This window comes from Gossypium raimondii, chromosome 9 (genome assembly GCF_025698545.1).
Source record: "Gossypium raimondii isolate GPD5lz chromosome 9, ASM2569854v1, whole genome shotgun sequence".
NCBI classification, from domain to species: Eukaryota; Viridiplantae; Streptophyta; class Magnoliopsida; order Malvales; family Malvaceae; genus Gossypium; species Gossypium raimondii.
Window position 1 is genome coordinate 10,205,983 of NC_068573.1, and position 23,240 is coordinate 10,229,222.

General features: G+C 33.8%; 3 protein-coding genes across 4 annotated transcripts; all 3 read left to right on the top strand.

Annotated features, from left to right (window-relative positions):
- Positions 1-11,803: 11,803 nt before the first annotated feature.
- On the top strand, positions 11,804-16,358 carry LOC105798393 (uncharacterized membrane protein At3g27390). 2 transcript variants are annotated; one of them, XM_012628439.2, is made up of 10 exons: positions 11,804-12,477; positions 12,830-12,938; positions 13,030-13,222; positions 13,321-13,448; positions 14,081-14,369; positions 14,763-14,869; positions 14,970-15,081; positions 15,184-15,379; positions 15,494-15,728; positions 15,817-16,358. In XM_012628439.2, the coding sequence occupies exons 1-10, from the start codon at positions 12,384-12,386 to the stop codon at positions 16,076-16,078; spliced, it is 1,725 nt and encodes a 574-aa protein (XP_012483893.1). In that variant the 5' UTR covers positions 11,804-12,383; the 3' UTR covers positions 16,079-16,358. The 2 variants fall into 2 exon arrangements, with proteins under 2 accessions (XP_012483893.1, XP_052476928.1); XM_052620968.1 differs by having other exon boundaries at positions 11,805-12,174.
- A 318-nt stretch (positions 16,359-16,676) lies between these two features.
- On the top strand, positions 16,677-19,536 carry LOC105798394 (zinc finger CCCH domain-containing protein 67). The gene is made up of 8 exons (XM_012628442.2): positions 16,677-17,106; positions 17,215-17,271; positions 17,461-17,577; positions 17,687-17,749; positions 17,831-17,965; positions 18,075-18,377; positions 18,778-19,020; positions 19,182-19,536. Exons 1-8 carry the CDS (start codon positions 16,744-16,746, stop codon positions 19,269-19,271), a joined length of 1,371 nt encoding a protein of 456 aa, XP_012483896.1. The 5' UTR covers positions 16,677-16,743; the 3' UTR covers positions 19,272-19,536.
- A 1,610-nt stretch (positions 19,537-21,146) lies between these two features.
- On the top strand, positions 21,147-22,011 carry LOC105798395 (uncharacterized). Its single transcript, XM_012628445.2, has one exon. The coding sequence runs from the start codon at positions 21,241-21,243 to the stop codon at positions 21,856-21,858; it is 618 nt and encodes a 205-aa protein (XP_012483899.1). The 5' UTR covers positions 21,147-21,240; the 3' UTR covers positions 21,859-22,011.
- The last annotated feature ends 1,229 nt before the right edge of the window (positions 22,012-23,240 follow it).

Consider the following 23,240-nt stretch of genomic DNA (forward strand, 5'->3'; position numbering starts at 1 on the left):
TTAATATAATATTCGATCACTCTTTGATACCATTTGTAACACCTCAAACCTGGCCTAGAAGTATAAGCCGAACTTGGACGAGTTACACCAACGAATTGAAAACTAATTTCTTTTCGGAGTTTTAACTTTGAAAACCAGAAATTCATTTTTTTCGATTTAGGTAGTTTTGTAGTTTCGTGTTAGAAATTAACAGATACAGATTATCAAAAGGAAAGCAAGGCAAACCCAAAGGCAATTTACAATCCCAAAAGATCAAATCGCAGTTGTATAACCAGTACGGACAGATCTAGAGTATCACAAAGATTTGATCAAACGTAGTACAATAGAACAAAACAAAACAAAATAGAGCAGAACAAAACAAAATGGTATAGAGCAGAGCAGAACTGAACAGAGCAGAGTAGAGTAGAATGAACCAGAGCATGTATATTTATGCAAATGCAGTATTTTCAAATAGATCAAAATGCAGCTTTATCATGAAAAATCTACCCAAACTCCGCTACACACCAAAATAGAGTTCTCCCCCGAACTCATCCATCCAAAACACACCAACAAATTTATCTCGAGTTGCCTGGCAACGATGACCTGCCATCCCGGGTTGCCTGGAAATAATGGCTTATCAATATGCAGTTAAACTATCGATTAAATATGTGTGGTCAAGCCACTAAATATTCAGATAATTAACTGCTAGTACAAAATCTTCCTCCTTTAACATCAACCCAAGTCCCATGCACTAAGTCATGGCATGCAAATGCAAAATCAGAGTAATGAGCATGTAAGACATACTATCTTTCAATAACAGAGTCAGTAAACATGAGAATCCATGTTTTGTAAAATAGACTTATCAAATCATAACAGATCATATCAGATTTTCCATGAAGTCACGTGCACGGTTATAAATTAGAATAAGTAACAATCAATCTAACATATTCAGATATCGCATATTCTTCATCAATAGAATAATGCAAAAACATTCCAGCAAACTTAACAAAATACAGATCGTACATGGATAATTCGCAAACATCAGACAGTAGCACATTACATTCTGACAGATCCTATTCACTTAGATTCAAACATAGCAGACATATGTACAGATTACAAGTTATTCAGCATCAGATCATCAGATATCAATCTATATAGCCTAATTCAGATCGTACAGACCTTACAGTAGGCCTACGTTCGTTTCAAATGACGCTTGTGGCCCCAAGAAAAATTCTAAATATTGCTTCACACACTCATGTGGTTTCACACGGCCTGGAGAACCGGCCTGTATGACTCCACATGGTCTGGCACATGCCTGTGTGTTTGCCTGTGTGTCCCACACGACCTGACACACGCCTGTGTCACTTGCCCGTGTGGTCCTAATTCATAAACAGTGAGTTACACAGCCTAAACACACGCTCATATGTCCCACCTGTGTGACTCTAATACGAACTAAGTGAGTTACACGGCCTGGACACACACCTGTGTGTCACACCTGTGTGATTCCTGCATCTCATTGCCCACACATGGCCTGACACATGCCTGTGTATCCATAAATTCGAAGTCAGAGAGTTACACGGCCTGCCACACGGCCTCCCACATGGTCGTGTAGCTCACACGCCCGTGTGTCGTCGATAGTTCCTGATTCTAACGAAGAAAAAAGAAGAAAAAGAGGGGTTTCGGCACCCACCTAATACGGACTCAATACAAGAGCAACAATGATGAATTCCCATTCCTAAATGACAAGCAATTGCCCAACAAAACAATTAATTTGCAGTCAAATCGCTAAAAACTAACATTCCAAAATTAGAGTTACGTTGAAAAACTTTTGACACCAAAACTTTAAATCGAACTTACCGGCCAGCGAATTAACTAAAAGAAGAAGCCAAACCCTGTACAGAATCAGTGTAATGTAACATAACAAAAAGAACGTTCACTTGAAAATAAGGAACCAAAATGCAGAAATAGAAGAAAGCAAACAAAATGACAGAAAACGTCCCAGAAAAAGAAAGAACAAAATGAAAATAAAAGCGACGACGGTTTCTGGAAGGTTTTAAATAACCAACCAAAACTAACTACCTTTTAACGAAATTAAAAAATAAAACATTCCCTATTATTTCCACCAGGATTTCTATCAGTCATCATTTTTTTTTATCTTATTTCTGAGATCTAATATATAGAAAATTCCAATCTCTATCTTTTATTTTTACCCTAAAATAAAAACTTTACAAAAGTTTGGTAAGAGCTTTTTACTTATTTTTTATATTTTATATCTATTAAAAAAAGGTAAAGTAAAGAAAAGAAAGACCACTAAATCGAAATAAAGGAGCAATAACCACTTTCTTGTTCTAGCAAGAGTGTTGGTATTAAATTTTATGCAAAATCTATTAAATTTTTTGAGAAAGAAAATATGTCTCACCGACAATGTAATAATGAATAGTATTCTTATAGGTGGAAAAACAAACCAATATTAATTAATACATGCATGGATAGGGTGAAATTTATTAAATTTTATTCATCGAAGTTGTTAATTTTCAAGTTTGAAAAATCAGTCGACTTAACTCTAAGTACATCCATATACAATCAAAAGAGTACTTTACAACTATTAGTAGGTTGGTGAATCTTTTTTTAACACCCCATACGCAGTCCGATCACCGTAACTGAGCTACAGAACGCCACATTAGCTACCTAAGTGATTCTCTATTAACACCCAACCTATCCTCCAACACACCATAATTTAAAGCATGTAATTTGTCTAGTTTACAGCGAAATATCATAGAGGTATTCATCATCAAAATTAAAAACAGCTCTCATACAAGTAGGGTTCGCATATATATGTGCGAGTAAAGTATGAACAATCTAAGACAACCCAAACTCGTGAACTCACTTCGCAAGAATTAACTTAACAACTTTTTTTTCCTGGAAGTAGATAAGATTATAGAAAAGGAATTATAACATGTGAATTCTAAGTTTTTGCGAATTAATGCACTTCACGAAACACTGCAATTCATCTAACATAGGGGTTTGCACCCTTGTATAGCTCGCACATTCAAAGTCTCTTAAGGGGTAAGTTAAGTAAGCAGGGTAGGTCTTGCGAGCTACCTATGAGAACTAAGGTTTTGCGAACTCGAATCACAAGGTTTTTGAAACTTAAAGGCATTATGTGTTCGCAGATAATAGTTCGCCAATCGATGGGGTTCACACTCTAGCAAAGCTAACCCCTGTCACTTCACAACAACCTTGGCAAACTCTATAAATTTATCAGTTTTAAGCATTCATGCTATTGCCTTTGGCGAACTCAAGGTTTAGAAATTAGTGCTTAGTTATGAACTCATCACTCAAAAAAACATCAATCAAACTTGGATTAAAATCTTATAATTGAAATATAGAGGTGTTTATAAAATAATATTGGTTTGCAAATAAAATATAAAGACAAACATAAGAAAACATTAAGAAAACTATTAGGTCCTAAGATAAGCAACGAAGTCATCAGAAAGATATCTCTAAGCCCAAACAGAAACTCACATTTCCTTTAATCCAAAGTTTGCTTATTCTACCTTTCCAGAGTTTATGCTCCCAGGATCACTCGCTTCGCCGCGACTTACCTTGCAATCTAGTTATCTGTAATGCATGGGAAGGAGTGTGTGAGTTCTCGTGAACTCAGTGAATATACAAGAAATAATAACAACATTGTAGTACAAAACATAAGTTGACAGAACATAAGCTTGGTTACTGAATTGCAAACAGGGTTCGCAATACTTGTGCAAAGTCTGGTTCGCATACATTTATAGATAGATAGCTTAGTAAAACATAGGAATTCAAAAACACAATCTTATTCACTTTTTGTTCATGTTGGATAAGTGGATCTCCTTATAACACATCATATTGACTCAATAAGTCCATAACATGTCCCATAAGTGTAGCACAAGGCTAAGTACTCTCCAACACACCAACATGTCCCATTGAATGGAGCTTAGTTTAACATTCCCTTATCTTTCCAACCTGTCTCAGGGCCTCAATGCCCAAACATAAAACATAAAGGTGAGTACTCACAATCCTATAGCATGTTATTACATCCAAACGATTTAGAAGGTTATCTTGTCAAAACATTTACTTAGCATAGATCTCACAAATCACAAGGAGCACACAAAACATAAAATCATATAGAGCTCGTCGTATAGAGCTCGCATGTCACTGTTCATAAAAACATATATTTGAAACATAAATACAGAAATAGAGTTTTAGAGAAGGCTTAGATTAGGTAAAAAACCTAAGCTCCTAATTAACATTATGGTTTGCACATAGAAGTGGCGATCCCTAAACACTCACCAATTTGCTGTAAACCTAGGAAAACTTCTCTTTTCCCTTGTTTTTGCTTATAGATGGTTATGTTGGGTTCGCAATAGACATACATAAGTTACAAACAACACCTTCAAACTACACACATAAACATAAACAAACCTATCTTTTTTAATTGCAAACTCTTCTAAATATCGATAGAGGAACAAAGTCTTACCTTAGGTCCTGAGGGCTTAAATTTTAGGTTATTGAAACTTGGTAGTAGAATAATCGATGAAGAATTTTAGGGAATAATAGAATATGAACTTTTTAATAGCAATGGGCTTAATTTATAAGCACTAAGTGTCCTAATGCTCTTAGGATACTCTAGTTGTAATAGAGGTAGGGAATAGTTACGTGTATGAATGATGGTGTAATACATGTTGTCTTCTTAATTCACATGTGGCCAAAATTGGTGACCTAGTTTTCCAACCTACTGCACACCCCTATTCGTCAGACCTACTGGTGAACCCCTATTCGCTAATCATATTGGTGATCTCATCTTGCTAAGCCTAAACCAATATTTGCAATTCACTAAACCTACTGGCGACTTTTGCTTACCAAATCTTCTAGCGGATACATGTTCACCAGACATACTGGTGAATACCTGTTTCGCCTGACATTTTTGCGAACTCCTGTTCACTAGGCTCCTAACTCCTAGGCCCTATCTTGGGATGTTACAGATCTTCCCCTCTTAAGAAATTTCATCATTGAAACTATCTATGTCAGAACAAATGGGGATACTGACTCCCTATTGCTTCCTCTCTTTCCCAAGTGGCTTCACTGGTCTTGTGGTTTTTGCCATAATACCTTGACTAAAAGAATTTCTTGTTTCACAGGACTTTCTCCTCACGAGCCATAATTTGCACTGGCTTTTCATCCTATGTTAAATCAGGTCGCACTTCTACCTCGTCTATTGATACAATATGGGATCGGTCCACACAATATTTCCTTAGCATGGACACATGAAAAACATCATGGATTCACCTAAGTTCAAGTAGCAACTTAAGACAATAGGCCATTGAACCAATCCTTTCAACTACTTCATAAGAACTAATGAATCATAGACTTAATTTTCCTTTTCACCCAAACCTTAAGACTTTCTTGCATGGCGAGACCTTTAAGAACACATATTCGCCTACTTGGTACTAAATGTCTCGTCATTTTAGGTCAACGTAGGATTTTTGTCTATCTGATGCAGCCTTCAACTTTTTACATATAATTTTGAACTTATCCTCTATTTCACGAACTAGTTTTGATCCAACCATTCGCTTTTCATCTAACTCTGCCCAACACAAATGGGTTCTACATTTTCTTCCATACAAAGCTTTGAAGGGAGCCATTTGGATGCTTGTCTGATAACTATTGTTATACATGAACTCTAACAAAGGCATGTATTGCTCCCAACATCCTGCGAGCTCCAATACATAGCTTTGTAGCATGTCTTCCAGTACTTCTATCACCTTTTTTGATTGGCTATCTGATTGTAGATGATAAGTAGTACTAAAGTTCAGTTTTGAACCCAAGGCTTCTTGCAAACTTTTCCAAAATCTCAAAGTGAATTAAAGATCTTGACCGGAGGTAACTATCTCTTTGATGTATAACTCTGTCAGTTTCTATAAAGTGTAATTTGTGCAAATGGCTAGGAAGTGCGAACTCTTCGTAAGGTGATCTACAATAATCCATATAGCATATCTCTTTGTCGAGGTCAAAGACAAGCATGTCACAAAGTCTATTGTGATTATTTCCCACTTCTATTGTGGAATTTTGAGTGGTTGTAGCAAGCCTGAGGGAAATTGATGCTCTGCTTTCACCTTCTGACAGACTAGGCACTTCAACACAATATTTGTGACAACTCGCTTCAAACCAGGCCACCAATACAGTTCACGGAGGTCATGGTACATATTGTTACTCCCCAGTGCATTACGTAAGGACTACTGTGAGCTTCACTAAGGATCGCATGTCGAAGCTCTTCGTCATATGGTAGGCAAAGTCTTCCACGAAAATAAAGTACTCCCTCATTCAGTGCGAAGTCTCTTTGCACTCCCTATTTTAATTGTTGAAACTCTTAAAGAGATCAAAATATATTTCTCCAAAATTCTTCTTCACTTATGACTTTCGGAAGAATATCAAATCTATTTAAATGATAATTTGAAATGTTAGTATTCAATATTGGGATACTTAAAATATGAGATATCATGTGATGTTGTCATGAAGGGGAGTAAATACGTGTTGTACTCCTTTTTCCTTAACCGAGGTTTTGTTTGTTAGAGTATGCCCAAAGATTAATCATGAGATGGTTGTAATAACATACTTAATTTATCATGTTTATTAATATAAGGCGTTACCATTATTATTTCAGTTTCTTTTCTGTGTGTATAAATAAACTGTTTTATAATAATGTCCTGAGAGTAATATGATTATTCTTAAAAGGTCCTTAGTTAAGTATTATTGTTGGATAGGACAACAATAACGCACTAAGACTAACTTGTAGTTGATTGATGATAAATAGTTGTCATTGATATAGAATGTCAAAATCGATGCTGAATATGTGTGTTAGAGAACAACATATTGGACTGACCTGTTATGAGTATGTTTCTTGGATTATTATGTAATTGTCACAACATTACTCATAGTGATTAATATGTATATGACCCTCAGACTTGAGATTATCATAATCCCAACATCGTGAGTTGTATATTTTGATACAGTCAAACATACACCGTAACTGGTTGTTCTATAAAGGCTGATGTTGGATATACCATGATGTATGTAGAGGGATATGGTTGATCGATATAGGATAAGTCCCTCCTACATAATGGGAGTAATATCTTAGGCCACTTGATTGAGTGAGACTAGAAATGCATGGCCATGCTCAAATAAGCTGATATGAGATGTCATACTTATTTGTATATCATAGTTTACTTAAGATATCAAGGAACATGAAATGGACTATGCAAGTGTGACTATTCCATGACTTGTATCCAATCCAGAGATAAAGGACTTAAGGATTATTGCATGAAAGGTTATTCATAAAAAGATTATGTCGAATCATGATTTCTTGTGACTTATGATTTCTTGTGACTTAGGTAGCAATGATGCATTGCTAGGTGCCACTCATTGTTTGTAACATTGGAATCGTTCTAGTATTACTGCTAACATTACAAGAACCTACAGGGTCACACCCTATAGTTGAAATGAACAGAATAAAACATAGTTGGTATTGTGTTTGGTTGTCGCTTGAATTAAATTAATTATAGAATTAATTTAATTGGATAATCAAATAGCGAACACATTACGTACAAGGTTGTTGTACGCATAATGAGAACATGAATTTGGTTAGTATATAAATTCAAATAAATATATAGTTTACCGAAATCATTATTATAATTAATGTAATTATAATTTTCGGTTTAAAACATAGTTATATTTATTTAATTTTTAAAAACCCTAAAAATAGATATAAAAATCCCGTGTTTTCTTTGCTTAGTGTCTAGCAACCGTCAAAGCAAAAAAAAATTTCCAAAACAGTTTTGAGGATTCCTTCCGTTCATTGTCAACTGGGTGGATTACGTAGAGGCCGAAGTCACGATAGATTGCGGCTTGGTTCTATAGTAGATCAGATTACTCGTTGCTGAAGCGTTGCTATCTACTCAGAATAAAGATTCGGTAATTTCGAAACCTTTATTTCACCCCATTCGTTCCTCACACATGGATCCATGGTTAGGATCGCCGAATGTTTTAATTTTTCGCTGCGCCGTAGGGGTGCCGGCATTCCAACATTGTCCCATTGGGTTTTCTTATAAGGTTTTTAATGAGGCAGCATGTTATACGTATTATAAATATGTGTACTATTTTTCATGCACTGGGAATTTTTTCTCACAAGGTTTTTATCTTAGTAAAGTTTTAACGATGCAAATTCTCTACCAATGAACATCTAATGTAACACCTCTAACCCACATCCGTCGTCAAATTAGGATCACGGGCATGCCATAGCAGGCTTTGAAGAAGAGGCAACTGACAAGATGCCATCTTGCTCTCAACAAAGGGGTCACAACATTCCTATCAAAGTCATAGAGTTCACGGCAATGTTCGAGAAAGAGGCGCTTGCCTTCAACATATATAACACTCTCAAATGACCCATGATCGAATTTAGGCTTTTCTTTAGGAATAGAAGAGTTGAAAGCAAAAATAAAATCAACGGAAAATATTTTTAAAAAACTTTAAATACAAATTATAATTGCCAAATAATTTTAATACATATATCATTTTTTATTTTTAATAAAAATTTAATAATTTTTTCAAAATTTTTAAAAGAAATTTCACAAATGCCATAACAGTGACATAACACGTGATTGAAAACACCAAAAGGTAAAAGTTTAATTGATTTCTTCAGAAAAGTTTGATGATTTTTCAAACCCTTAAACTTAATTTAAATAATAAATATTTTAGTTAAAAATAAAAAGAAATAGATGGACGAATTCTTAAAAAATTAGGAAATTTTGGTTTTTTGCAAGAATTATTTTTACTATGTGATCAACCACCTATAAATTTTAAAGAGAAAATTTTAACTTTTTTTTGAAAAGATAATTTTAATTAAAGACTAGAAAAATTTTGAGTTTAGGATTAGATTAGGAGTGAAGAAAATTTTAACATGCTAAAAATAATATCTTATTAATCGTGTGCTATCTTAATTTACAAAAGAAGTTAATAATAATCCAAAGAAATGATAGTTTATTTTTTAGAGCAAATCACTTTTTATTTAAAAGTGAAAATATCTTTGAATATTCTTCAATTAACACAAAAATATTGAATTTTATTTTAAAGATAAAAATATATTGGGTTTACTTTATTTGAAAGGTGCATTCCATTTTTAATAAATATGAATGAAATCTCACCTAACGATGAATCACAACTTATATTAAATGGGATTGTTGCCTTATTATTAGAAAACTCAATAAACAATTTTAATGATGATTAATCTCAAGTAAGCAAGCATTTGAGTAATATTAACAAGACGAGCATACAAAGTACAATAAAACGAGTAGATGAATGATCAATCAAACATTAATATATACAAAGTACAACACAATAATTTATAATTATATACAAATTAACTTTAAACATATATATGATTAATTAAATTCTTATCACGAGTCAATCAGTTATTGAACTCCTTATTGAGTCAACTAAATACAAACTCAATCAGTTAGAAAGTTACTAAAACACCCTTTAATATACAAAATAACAAATATTAATAAATGGTTTCTTTTTTGTCTTTTATGTTTTTAAATAAATAATACTATGATGAGATTTCAACTTAGAACACAAAGTATCAAACCTTTAACTTTATTATTTTAACTAAAGAATCATTTGGTTTTTATATGAATTTTTAATAAGTATATTTGTTACATAAATTATTTTCACTCGCATCGTGAGTGTGCCATAAATCTAGTTTATATTTAAGTCTTTAACTAAGTTAGTGTCACGAGTCAATTGAGTACCAACTTAATTGAAAAATTATTAAAATATCCTTCTATATACAAAGTCGGTGATATCACCGTGAGGGTGTTTTTTTTTTATCTTTTATCTTTTATTTATTTAATGATATCTTTTGTCCATTTTACAATCCATGTTTAAGGTTTATGATTGTCCATCCTAATAATGTTGTTTTTAAAATTTGGACTTACGTTCTCTTATTGAAAACATAAATTATCTACTTATTATATCCAATACTTATTGATTGTCATTTTATATTTCACAAATTAATAAAATTTAAATAAAAAATACTATAACTTTTAATTTCATAATTACAATAGCAACATCTTTTTAATAAATATATATATTTTAACTTTTGCGAGTGTGCCATAAACCTAGTTATATGGCATATGACACCACACATTACACCTATTTTCATATTTAAAATACAAGACGCAATAAACTAATTTGCATGGTGCCCAAATGTCTTAGCTCCTTTGTCTCAAGAAAAGGACCATTTTCATGCAATAAATCCCATGCCAAAAGCGACTACCCAAAAAATCATATGAATATTACAAAAAAATATATTTTTGTGTAAACTTTCTTTCATATTATGAATCCGATATAATTTAATATCTTACCTCATTCCTTAATTTCTCATGGTTAAAAGTTTGATATTTACTCATAAGAATATTTTATAATTTACCATTCATCTCTTTAAAAAGTTTATAATAAATCATTATCGTCAGCTATAGATATATTGATTATGATAAATTTTTAATATAAAATATTTTGTTTGAGGTTGCTTGAAAAACTAAACTATATACCTTACTTATTCATGCTTCAAACTTCCAACCTCATTGGGATTAGGAAATTCCATTGATGAAATGAAAATATATGAAGTCTTCATTTATACTCTTTTGAACCTTTCCGTTCTAACTTCAAAGTGCACAATCGAATCTTCCTTCATCATTTTCATACAAAATAATTTTATTATTTTGCGTCTTTTTAATAAAAGAAAAATATTTAATATATTGTTAATGGAGTTTTAGATTTCACAAGGGTCGATAAATATTTTATAAAAATATAATAAAATATTAAAAAATACATGACATTTAAGAATACTTATAAATTAAAAAATATACTATTGATGTACTAAATATTAACCCTTAATAAAATACGATAACTTCATATTTAAATATTTATTTTTCATCTATAATTAAATAAATATCCTTTTAAATATATACATGCGTTTATTTCATGGTTGATTTAAGATTCATATTCTACTTTTTTTTTATAATTTTTGAATGATATATTTGAAAGATTGATAAACATACTTACTTGTTAATAATTCAAAATTGTATATTTAAAATTTAATTATGGTAAGCACATGATATTAATTTATTACAAATAAAAAAATAAAAAATTATGAAGGAGAAATTATTGTAATAACCTTTTGTGTTGAATTGTCAGAATATTTATCGCCACAAATATAACTTAAATTCAAGTTGTCCTAATCACATTATTCTTGAGATCTTACCCTCCTCTTAAATAAAAATAGTGTGCAAACGAAAAGAGATCATACTCAAGCCATATAGAAAGGAATAGATATAGGTGGTCCATAATTACAAAATCCAAAAGCATCCAAAAAACAAAAAATTTGGTAATAAAGCAAACACATAATTTTCTGTTATTGTTCTCAACATTTTCCAAGATTTTTCAGACAGCAAAGATATCGACAAATCGTGGACCAATTTGATCAACCTTAAAACCCACGCGCCTTTAATCACTTCCAAACCCCCATTAGAATTACTTTGCAACGTGTCATCACATTAATAAAGCGTGTGATTCACCGATACACTCACGTTTGCTTTTAAAATTTAACTTCCGTCCTTTTCACCAAATTGAACATATGAATATGACTAAAGCCGGAGTTGTATGGCAGGTTTTTAACGTTAATTACATTCACCATTAACCTTAGATGAATAGCATCCCCACCTAAGTTCTTTTTTCCTACTAAACTTTTTTCTTGTTGAATCTGGCACAGTATCCCAAGATTGCTTAACTTCCAGTTGAGGCCAAAAAATAAAGATAGCGAAAAGAAAAGTGAAAAGAATAAAGAAAACCAGAGAAAACTAAAGAATTCTTTGCTTATTCCAAGCTCTGGATAGTAACTGATTTATCCACAAACCACGATTCCCTCTCAAAACTTGGGGTCTTTGAAGGAAAAAAAAAACGGTTTATTAACTTCCATATTTGCTAAAAAACCGCAAATCCCATGTGATGTATTCCCCCCTCCCCCCCTAATATTTTCTATACATTCAAAGTTCCTTCAAAGTTCAAAGCTTATTAAGCCAGGGTCTAAGAATTTCTTTAATGGTGGGTTTTGAAGAAAATTAGTATTAGGTGAACTGGGTTTTTGTTTTTGTATTTGCCTTCTTCTTTTTTCTATTATCTTTTTTGGATCTGGGATATGATAAAAGTTTGGATTTTAGTGGTATTTTCCGGGAAAAATTCTGGGGTTGAGTTCTAGGATGGGATTGTAGTGAATTTTATGAAGATCTGGAAGGTAAAATATTAGGCAAAACATGGAGCCTCCCAAGGGATTTTTAGCTACTTTGTGGAACTTTATATGCTTTCTTCCTTACTTCATTGGCTTGCTTCTTTTAGGCACAATTAAAGGTTAAGTGTTCTTAAATTGATTTTCTTGCTTTTATGTTCCCTAAATTGGTGTTTTAAGGATATATTTTCCATTTGATTGTTATTTAGTTGCACAATTATACTGTTAATGTATAGCTTTTGGGGTTTTAATTGGATTTCCAATTTTCAAGTTATTAATAGGTTTTTTCCTTTGTAAACTTAAATGGAAATTTGGTAATTGGAACTTCCCCTGCCTGATAATGGTGCGGTTTAGTGATTAGATGCAATGCCAGTGCATATATTATCTGGTCATGTTTGTAGAAACCGATTAAGAACGCTGAACATCGGTACTGAGCTAACTAATTCAAGCCTTTGATTGCACTGTTATCTTCAGGAATCATTTTCTGCTTTCCGATATGCCTTATCATGACAATTGGAAACTCGTCCGTCATATTAGGCCTTCTGCCCTATCATTGTTACTTCACTTATTATAGCATTGTGAGGTGATTTTCTTGATCCTTGACTTCCCCATTTTGCTTTGCCTCATTATCGTTGTATTCGGTTTCTTATTCTCTTAATTTCGTTAAATGTCAGCACTAAACTATTAGGGCCATTTCTGAAGCTCGCTGTCTGCATATTCCTACCGGTTGTCTTGATATTGTGGGTGGTTGTTGGTATTGTTGGAAGTATCTTAGGGGGAATATTATACGGCTTTCTTTCACCAATGTTTGCCACTTTTGATGCTGTGGGCGAAGGAAAGACCAATGTGTTTATCCACTGTTTTTACGTATGTCTTAAATGTCCACATTGTTATATTCTTTTTTTACATATATTAGCTTCTCTTGTATAATGAGAAGGAGACTTATATATTGGCCTGTTTTTTAGGATGGTACTTGGAGCACTATCAAGGGCAGCTTTACTGTTGTCAAGGATTTCAAAGATGTTTGTGTCCATTCCTACTACTCGTTTATGGAAGAACTACGACAGAAAGATGGACAATACTATGAGATAAGGTTAGCTGTAAAGTTCTCGTTGCCCATTTTAAGTCATGTTGCTGTCATGGCCAAGAGCATCATTTACTTGATACAGAAATCCTTTATTACCAAAGAGCATTACGGATTATCAAACCCTTAGCCAACCCATATGTCGATTTTAGAACTTAGCTTCGAGCTTTTTGACGTATAAGTTTAAATCCATGCATCATTCTATTCCCAATTGACTTGTTCCTTTTAAACTTTTTATGCATACTATAATTATAATCTTAGGATCATAGACAAGATCGATAGCTGCATCTGGCTAGTGTCTTTATTTCATTATTTAGGTAGCTTACAAGGAATATGGCACTGTTATGATAGTTTATATCTGTTCTTTTATTTGCTTAGAGATCAGCAATATTGTGTTCGCTAAATGCTTTCAATTGGCTTAAAGTATACATGACGAAACACTGTCCATGAGCTAGTTGGTTTAAAGTTTAGACTGTAGAAGAAATTTGGTGAGCTATGCTATGAATGAAGAGTGTTGTACGAGTATGCTTGCCCATTTAGGTTCCTATACGGTAGGCACTTAAGCTTTGTGGGGGTTTCATTTTTTTCAGAATATAAATCCCTTTTTGATTCAACTGAGGTTTCTATGAACTTCATTGCAGATTTCTTTATCTGCTTCCGGCTCTTATAGCTGCAGTGCTTGGTTTTCTGGTTGATTTTCCAATGATCTCACTTATTGCCTTCTGCAAAAGTCCTTACATGCTCGTTAAAGGGTGGCATCGATTATTTCATGACCTTGTAGGTCGAGAAGGCCCTTTCTTGGAGACAATATGTGTACCATTTGCAGGCCTTGCCATCTTACTCTGGCCACTCGCCGTCATTGGAGCAGTTTTGGGATCAATGGCGTCTAGCATCTTCCTTGGTGCCTATGCCGCGGTGATTGTTTACCAGGTTTACATCTTCTATGTAATTTTAGTTCCTTTTCTTAGTCTTCCAATGTAATATTGTTGTCCGTTGATGTTCATTCAAATATGGATGTGGAACTTCATAAATGCAGCATTTAGCTATATCTGTTCATATGCTTTGTCCCACTTAATTGGTTGACATTTCCATTACGAGATCTTATAGACAACCGAGCAATGTTGTTGCTGTATTACCCACGGGTCTACTTAATTTCAAATTTATTGTGATCCATTTTCTTCTCCGACCTTTGTACTTTATTAAATGCAACCAAGTGTTTTAGAGTAATGGAACCTCAACTTGCAGCATGATGTTAGACCGGTATTTTCTTTGTCCTTATTTCCATTCAACATATAACTTGCTTTTTTGTGATTTTATTTGCAGGAGTCCTCGTTTTGGTATGGGCTTTGTTATATCGTTGCTTCGTTGTCCATATATGATGAATACAGCACTGATGTCCTTGACATGCCTGAAGGATCTTGCCTTCCCAGGTTTCATTCAGCATTCTAATGATTTGTTCTTATGATATTATATGCCTTAGCAAACTTTTTATGAGTATTTTTTTTTTGTTTTTTGTTTTGGTATAAACAGGCCTCGGTATCGTCGGCACAGAAATGAATCCTTCTCTAAATCTGACTCCTTCCGTCCTCCTGCTCGCATTGATTCACTTACAAATGCAAGGCTTGATTTGAAGCCACTCGAGGTGACTTGTTTGCTTGTGGTTTCTTTCCCTTTGGAATAAAACAAGCATTTCGTATTTGATTGTAGTCGGGTGCTAAAATGAGTTCTTTTATGATTAATGCAGCTACTCGAGGGCTTATTTAAGGAGTGCCAAGTCCATGGTGAGAAAATGGTGTCTGAAGGGCTGATAACTTCTAAGGACATCGATGATGCCAAGTCCATCAAAGGAAGTAGAGTGGTCAGCATTGGCTTACCGGCTTATTGCTTTCTTCAGGCACTCTTGCGCTCTGTGGATGCGAATAGACTGGGCATATTACTGAGTAAGTAAATTTGTTTCCTTATTGAGCCCCCCAAAAAAGAGTTACTTGTGAAAGATTATGACCTATGAGCTTTCAAATGGCTTCAACAGCATCTGAGGAATTGCTTTTATGTAGGTGACAATACGGAAATAACGGCCACGAACCGACCAAAAGATGCATTCTTTGATTGGTTTCTTAACCCCTTTTTGATACTGAAAGAGCAAATCAGAGCGGAGAATCTTTCCCCGGAGGAAAAGGATTACTTAGGCAAATTAGTGTTGCTGTGTGGTGATGCAGCACGGTTGAAAAATATTGGGTCTCCACCAGAATCAGAGCGTAAACGAGCTGAGCTTGATGCATTAGCCCGACGGTCAGAATGCAACTAATATATATTTTTCTTTCTCGACACTGCTGTATGCTTCGTAATCTGACTCCATTACTTATACTTTTTAATGAAGGTTACAAGGTATTACTAAATCAGTGTCGAGGTATCCAACTTTCAGGCGACACTTTGAGGAATTTGTTAACAAACTATCCGAGGATCTCTCAAAGAAGGACAGTGGCAGCAGCAACAGCAGCGGATCTAGTAATAGGTCTCATCAATCGAAGAATACCGTTCTGCGGTTTTTTAGCAGCAGATCTTTCAAGCGGAGTACAAGCCATAGCATGTCTGATCAAGAATCACAATCAGTTCTTGCCAGAGATGTAGAAATCGAATGATGTAGAATAGGATGTCGATCAAGAATCACAATCAGTTCTTGCCAGAGATGTAGAAATCGAATGGTGTAGGACTAGGATGTCGATATTTGTCCATAGTTGTCAGATTTTGGACATAAATGCAACGGCCGGCCGCCTTTGTTCATTCATTTCGAGTTAATGTTTCCAAATGTTTGGTTAACAAGCAAAAGTAACCATGCATGAATGTAATACACTAAATTACTTGGACTTGACTGCTTCACTGCTTTTAAGTTGCAAAATTCTTGAGAATTCAAGTCCTTAATTGGTGTGATAATTATACATTGCGTTTTGTTTGGCAAAAGCATTAAACCAATTGGTTGATGAAACAATACTACTTTTAAAAGGAGTGTGCAAGTTTTAACATTTGCATTTTTAAAAAAAAATAACATCTTTGTTAACAATATAATAATACCAATAATTTTATTTATAAAATAAAAAATCCTGCAAATCAATAAAATAAGCATAACAAATATATTTTAATTTATATAACAAAATATAAGTTAACTTTGATATGCAGTTTACTTTTTATTAGTGACAAATAAATATATTCCCGTAAAGCACGGGTTATATGTTCTGCACGTGAGCTAGGGTTGATAAAAAACGTGGCTGCGTGCTGAGCTTTGAGGGAAAAAAAATCAAAGAAAAAGATGGGAAGTTATGAAGAACACTCACCAGTACAGCGGGAACCCCCAAACGAAACTCAACCAGAGTCTCTCTCAGGGTTTAATTCTAACACCCTTTTGTCTAATCTTTACCCTGGAAGGGAAAAACAAGAAGAAATTATTGTTAGGGACCTTAAAAGTGTGACCTTGGAAGAGAATGACTGGAATGGCTATGGAGACAACAACAACAATAGCAATGAAAATCTTCAAGTGGAGTGGCAAAATGGGAAGAATTGTCAGTACCCTTTAAGGCCTTATGCTGAAAATTGTAGCTTTTATCTTAAATCTGGCAATTGCAAGTTTGGTTCTTGTTGCAAGTTTAACCATCCAGTTCCTAGAACTATTAAGGTTTAAGTTTTTTCTTTTTTTCTTTTTTACCATTTTTTAATGTAAAAGACTGATTTTTTTAAAAAACTTTCATTTTTTTTGTGTGTGTGTTTTTTATGGTTGTTGAAGGATAAGGAGAATCATCTGGGATTGGCGACTGATCAGAAAAAGCAAATTGAATGCAAGGTTGGGGTACCTTGAAATTTTATGTTGCAATTCTTTATTTACCATAACGCATGTAAGGATAATAGTGTATTTGATGCTGACATCAGCCATGTATTATTCAACCAAGCATTATTATTGTACACATGACACGAAGGAAGTATTTGAGTTCCTCTGTGTTGTTATGTTTACTCTGTGTTTTGATGTGTGTAGTATTACCGAGCCACTGGAGGGTGCAAGTATGGAAATGCTTGCAGATATCGGCACTCTAATGAAGATTATGTATTAGCTCCCTTAGAAGTCAATTCCTTAGCACTTCCATTTCAAGTGGTACATCCTTTATGAACATTTTCACTACTGTTTTAGGTTGTAGCTTGCTACCTTATTGATTATCCCTGAACTTCATTGGCTTCTTGCCATTTGTGGGTGTCACTTGAAGGATATAAATGAAAAGAGCGAAAAGGATGGCTTCGCGGAACAGACAGGGCAGATTGAATGCAAGGTTTGAGCATTATTAGTACTCACGGCAATGGTTTCTAACTTGTTATTAAGAATCTTGATTTGTCTACTGTTATTTCGGCAGTATTACCTAAGTCCGGGAGGATGCAAGTATGGAAAAGCTTGTAGATATAGTCACTCCAAAGAGAAGTCCAGATACCTCGAAAAGTCCGAGTTACCTCCACCTGAACTTAACTTTCTAGGCCTGCCAATTCGAATGGTAAGAATTTTATGTTTTGGGGTGCTATATTTTGTTTCTCTCACTTGGTTTTTGAACATATCTACCTTCTCCCGGTGCACAATGTGAGCTAATTCTATGTTCCTTTCAGCTGGAGAAAGAGTGTCCGTATTATATGCGTAATGGTTCTTGTGCATATGGATCTAGCTGTAGGTTTAACCATCCGGACCCTACTGCTGCTGAAGGATCCAGCACTTTCCGCTCGGACCCTTCTGGTTCTGGAGACCATTCTCCAGGGAATTATAATGGTGGATTTGATGCTTTGCCATCAACTGAACTAACTGCCCCTTCGTTGTCCTTGAATATGATGTCAAATGAGCATCTTAAATGCTTGAATCAGAATTCAGCGTATGCTCACGGGATGCATGCAAATTCTGAATGGAGTGGACATCAGGTAGCTTGTTCTCACTTTAGTCAACCAATGTTCCATTACTGTTTTATCTAGTTTTCTTTCAAGAAATTTTGGTTTTTGAACTTCCCAGGAAAATATGATACGATTCATAACAACTTTATACTGAAAATGGATGGAATATGATAGTTAAGGCTTCTATAAATAGTATAAATGTTAGAATCGGCTACGTGCCATGAACTGGGAACTGTGGAGCCTATGCCATTTACTTGATTTATGAAGTTTTAAGTTTGTTCAGTTTGCACTGTGCGCAACTCGTGCTTGGCATTAGCCGGCCATTGTTGGTCGATTCTATTAATGAGTTCTGCTGCCATCATGAAACTTTGTTTGTGTTAGTTTTCTTATAGAAGGTCTTTTGTTACTTACTTTGACCATTAATACGCAGGAAAAAACAAGTAATCCGTATTTAGCTCCATCAATAGACAAAGCAATGAAGACTCTGGATATCTCCGAACTTCATCAAGAGCAAATACAAGTTAATGAATTCCCTGAACGACCCGGGGAACCTGAATGTCCTTACTTTATGAAAACTGGATCTTGCAAGTATAAATCCGCCTGCAAGTTTCATCATCCCAAGACTCGGATTCCAGAGCCTATCCTCAGCAGTGCAGGCTTGCCTTTAAGACCTGTAAGTCCCCATCATTTTCCATTCATATAGAAAGAATTTTTTTGAGCAATGGAAATGGGTTATTCCGGGTCGATAACTGCTTTGAAAAATCAGCAAAATCAATCACATTGGTGCATCCTTTTGGATAATTTGTTTACCCATCATAGTATACTGCTGTGCAGGATAGAAGAATATGTTGGAACTATGAAAAATCTGGGATCTGCAAGTATGGAAGCATCTGTTATTTTCACCATCCAGAGAATCTCTTCTAATGAAACTGTCACGGTTGACTCTATTCCTTAGTCTCCATTAGGCTTCCATGGTTCCATGCTAACTTGAAAGGATTAAAGTAGTGGACTTTGGTATATTTGGCATTTTATGCAGCAGCTCCTTATGGCATGTTTGGTTAGATTTGTAATTGAATGTTATTTTGTGGAAATGAAATAGAGGTGTAATGTAATGGAATCCATATAACAGCAGTTTGATTGGGTCGAATGGAATAAAGAATGTAATAAATAATAGGGCTTTATTAGTGAATTGGCTCTTAAATTATACTTCAATCATTAGATTAGTACTTAGGTAGTGTTTGGAAAGTCACTTAGTAATTGGATTACACAAAAGTGGCATGGTTAGATAATCATTGTAATTGGTGGTTTCATCAAATTGGGTATAATTAGATTACTTCTTAGGGGTAATTACGTAGGAAATTAAACTCAAAATTAATTTTAAAAATATTTTTATAAATGTTATAAAATTATATTATAAGTATGAACACATATTAGTGCTTGGGATGGTTATAAGAAAAATATATTATAAATATTATAAAATAACTTGTGTATTTTATAAAATTATAATAAAAATTATATTATTTAAATCATAAATTTTTTAAAGTTATTGGGAAAAATTATTATATATATATTTTTACATTTTATAAAAGTGCTATAATATATTTGTTTATAAATTGTTATGGCCAAATATCGACATAAGAATATATTTATTCATAAAAAATGTTATAAGTTTCTTATTTATAATTTTTTTGAAGTTATGATAATAATATATATTATTTATAAGAAATATTATGAAAGTGTTGGTTAATTTACATAACTTTTTTATGAAGGTTATATATTATAAATTTTATATTATTATTTTATCTAATTTACATATTATAAATATGATTTAACCTAAGTCATTCTCTAAATCAAAATTTTAAAATTAAAGCTATAGATTATTTAGACTATGAAACTAAATATTATAAAGCTAATCTTGATATGTAAATAGAAAAGATTTTTTGCACCATGTCGTGGGTATAATACAATATGAGAGAAGGGTGCTAGACACAAGCACTATAGATAACTCATGAATTCTTTAATTTTAGATATCCAATGCTTCGAAATGTAATTGAGAATACATTTGTTGTTCTAAAAAATCTTTCTTATATTAACAACTTCACATTAGTATAGCATAATAAAAAGTTGGATCGTACTGGCATATTGCATATTTCATGACTTCAATCATAGGTGGAATTGAGATTATCTATACTTCGTAAAGGAAATGGAAGAATGAGATCTTGATAATATTAATGATGTAGATTCAAATTCAGATAATGATAAACTCGGGCAAAACTAACAAGTGATAAAAAGCATATGTTAAATATTAAAGAGTGAATAATCCAACAAGCATGCGCTATAACAATTAGATAAAATTGCATATAATGTTTTTTTACTATTTTTATTAGTAATTGTGCTACCAACTGCTTTTTCAAACTAACGTAATAATATGATGATTTGATTTTAATTTTATTACTTGTTTAGAAATCATTTTATCATAATAATAATTTTATATTTATTAATATATTTTTAAAAATATAATTTATATAATTGTGTAATTATAGTTTGTACTACCAAGTATGACATAAGAATTACATATAATTACACTATATCAACTAAACATGTCTAAAAAATTCAAATTTTTATAATTATAAGAGTGTAATAACCATCCTAATAATTAAACTTTCATTCAATTACTGTGTAACTTCTCAACATGCCTGTTTTATTCCCTAAAATGAGCTGTTACTTAACATTGTTGTTTTAAGCTTGCTCCACACGTAGGAAGAAAAAGATGGAAAAAGCTGCTTGCTGCCGAAGCATGTCCATATAATAAAAGAAACATATAAAAAGGGTCAAAATCCAAGCCTTTCTTCTTATCTTATCCCCCATCAATTATCTTTCCTTTTAGCCAAAAATGAAGAGGGAAGGCCGTCAGCATGATACGGTTAGGACCTACCGGATCCTCCCCTCTCCATGGAACCCCAACCCTGAATCTCGTTTTGTTCAACAATTCGATTCGCCCCCAACCGCCGGATTATTCACCAAGGTGCCGCTGAAGCCGACTAATCATTCCAAGTTTACGGGACGATGCGGCAGACCACGGTGCTTAGGGTGTCACATGCATCCTACTTGTAAGTCCAAAGATAAGAGTAAGGGCAGTCATAAGTTGAGGTCAAGGGAGATGGTCACTAGCTATAGATTGATCACTTGGAGAGTTGTTGATGGGAGGCATGGTTTGAAAGATTCTGAGTTTTCAGCTTCAAGGATTTTGGACCATTTGTCTAATCACTATGATGATGGTGATGATGATGATGATGATGATGGGTTCAAGGTGAATTCTCAAGAACCCCTGGGAGAAATGGAACACTATAAAGGAGAGACTGAAGAAAATATTATTGTTGACCATAATAAGGATGATGATGATGATGTGAAGAAAGATGGTGTTTATGTTGATGATGATGATGATGATGTGAGATTTGTTTTGGATCAAGATTTGGAAGAGGAAGGTTGGTGTTTAGTTGGGGAAGATTGATGATCAATTTCTCTTTCTTTTATTAATTATGTTTGGGTATATTTGGTTGAATTCGGATTGTGGGTTGGGTCATAATTTAATACTAAATGCGTGTTTCTTCTCAAACCATTTGAGTTGTATTTCCAATCCAAATATATTACTTATTTAATCTTATCTCTCTGGAATATTGATTCTAATCAACATTCAACTTTTCACATAACAATATATAAAAAATTATTATACCAACTTTGTACGACCCATTTTGACCCGGGTCCAATAGGCCCAATAACTAAACCTAAGCCCAACTACCCCAAACCCAAAGAACCTAACACCAAATCAAAGAAAAGAAGAAACCCTAGCCACCTAGGTCTTCACCTCCAAGCATGCAAGTCACGACCACCGCCCTTCCGACACCACCCACCGCCACCAACTCGCCCACTTGCTCGTCAATCACCGCAAAATGGAGCAAACATGCAAGAACAATGAAAACGCATAAGAAAAATAGTAAAATAACATGTAACTTAGGCTATAAAAAGCCAAATGTCTTCATTGTAAAAGGGGTTCTTCTAAAAAAAGAGGAAATCAAGAACAAAGATTAAAAAGCAATAAAAGGTCACTCTTTTATTTTTTCTCGTTTATTTATTTATTTATTTATTTATTTCAAATACAAAATAAAACAAGAAAGGAGGCATTTTACCCTCTTTACCGACGCGTCGAGCGATCGGAGGACGAGGAGACCATTCGCGAAAAAAGGAGACTTTTGGTCTCCCATTGTCACAAGACAATGGCGCCAAAGACCATGATGGTGGCCGCAAAGTGGCTCATGGCGGACCTTAGGCCGGAGTTTGACTGAAAGAGGGAGGGAGAGAACTTTTAAGTTTTTTGAAATAACAAGGCAAATGAATTTTTTTTCTAGAAAATTGGCTTAAATAGGCTTCCAAAACGACGTCGTTTTGGGACCATCTCGAGCACCAAAACGGCGCTGTTTTGCTCTTGACCCGATTTCAACCCGACTACTTTGAAGGATCCACAGTGTTTTTCAACGGAAGGGCTAATTGCACCTTTAGCCCTTCCGCTTTTAAATGGTTTTATAATCAAGTCTTTTATCATTTTTAATTTGGCCTGCGGTTTTGCGCTTATTCCAATTTGGTCTTGAACGAAATGATGCGCTAAAGTTTAGGAATATTTTCTCAATCAGCCCTCCATTCTTTGGCGCATTCTATTTCAGATCCTCGCCACTCCTTTCTTATTTTATTTGCGATTTTCACCCCATTTGCATTTTAAGTGCAAATCAGTCCTTTTTCGTTACTTTGGTTAATTTATTATTAAAATTGACAAATTTGATGTTATTATTATTATTATTATTATATTTTCCTTTATGTATATATATTTACGCTACTATT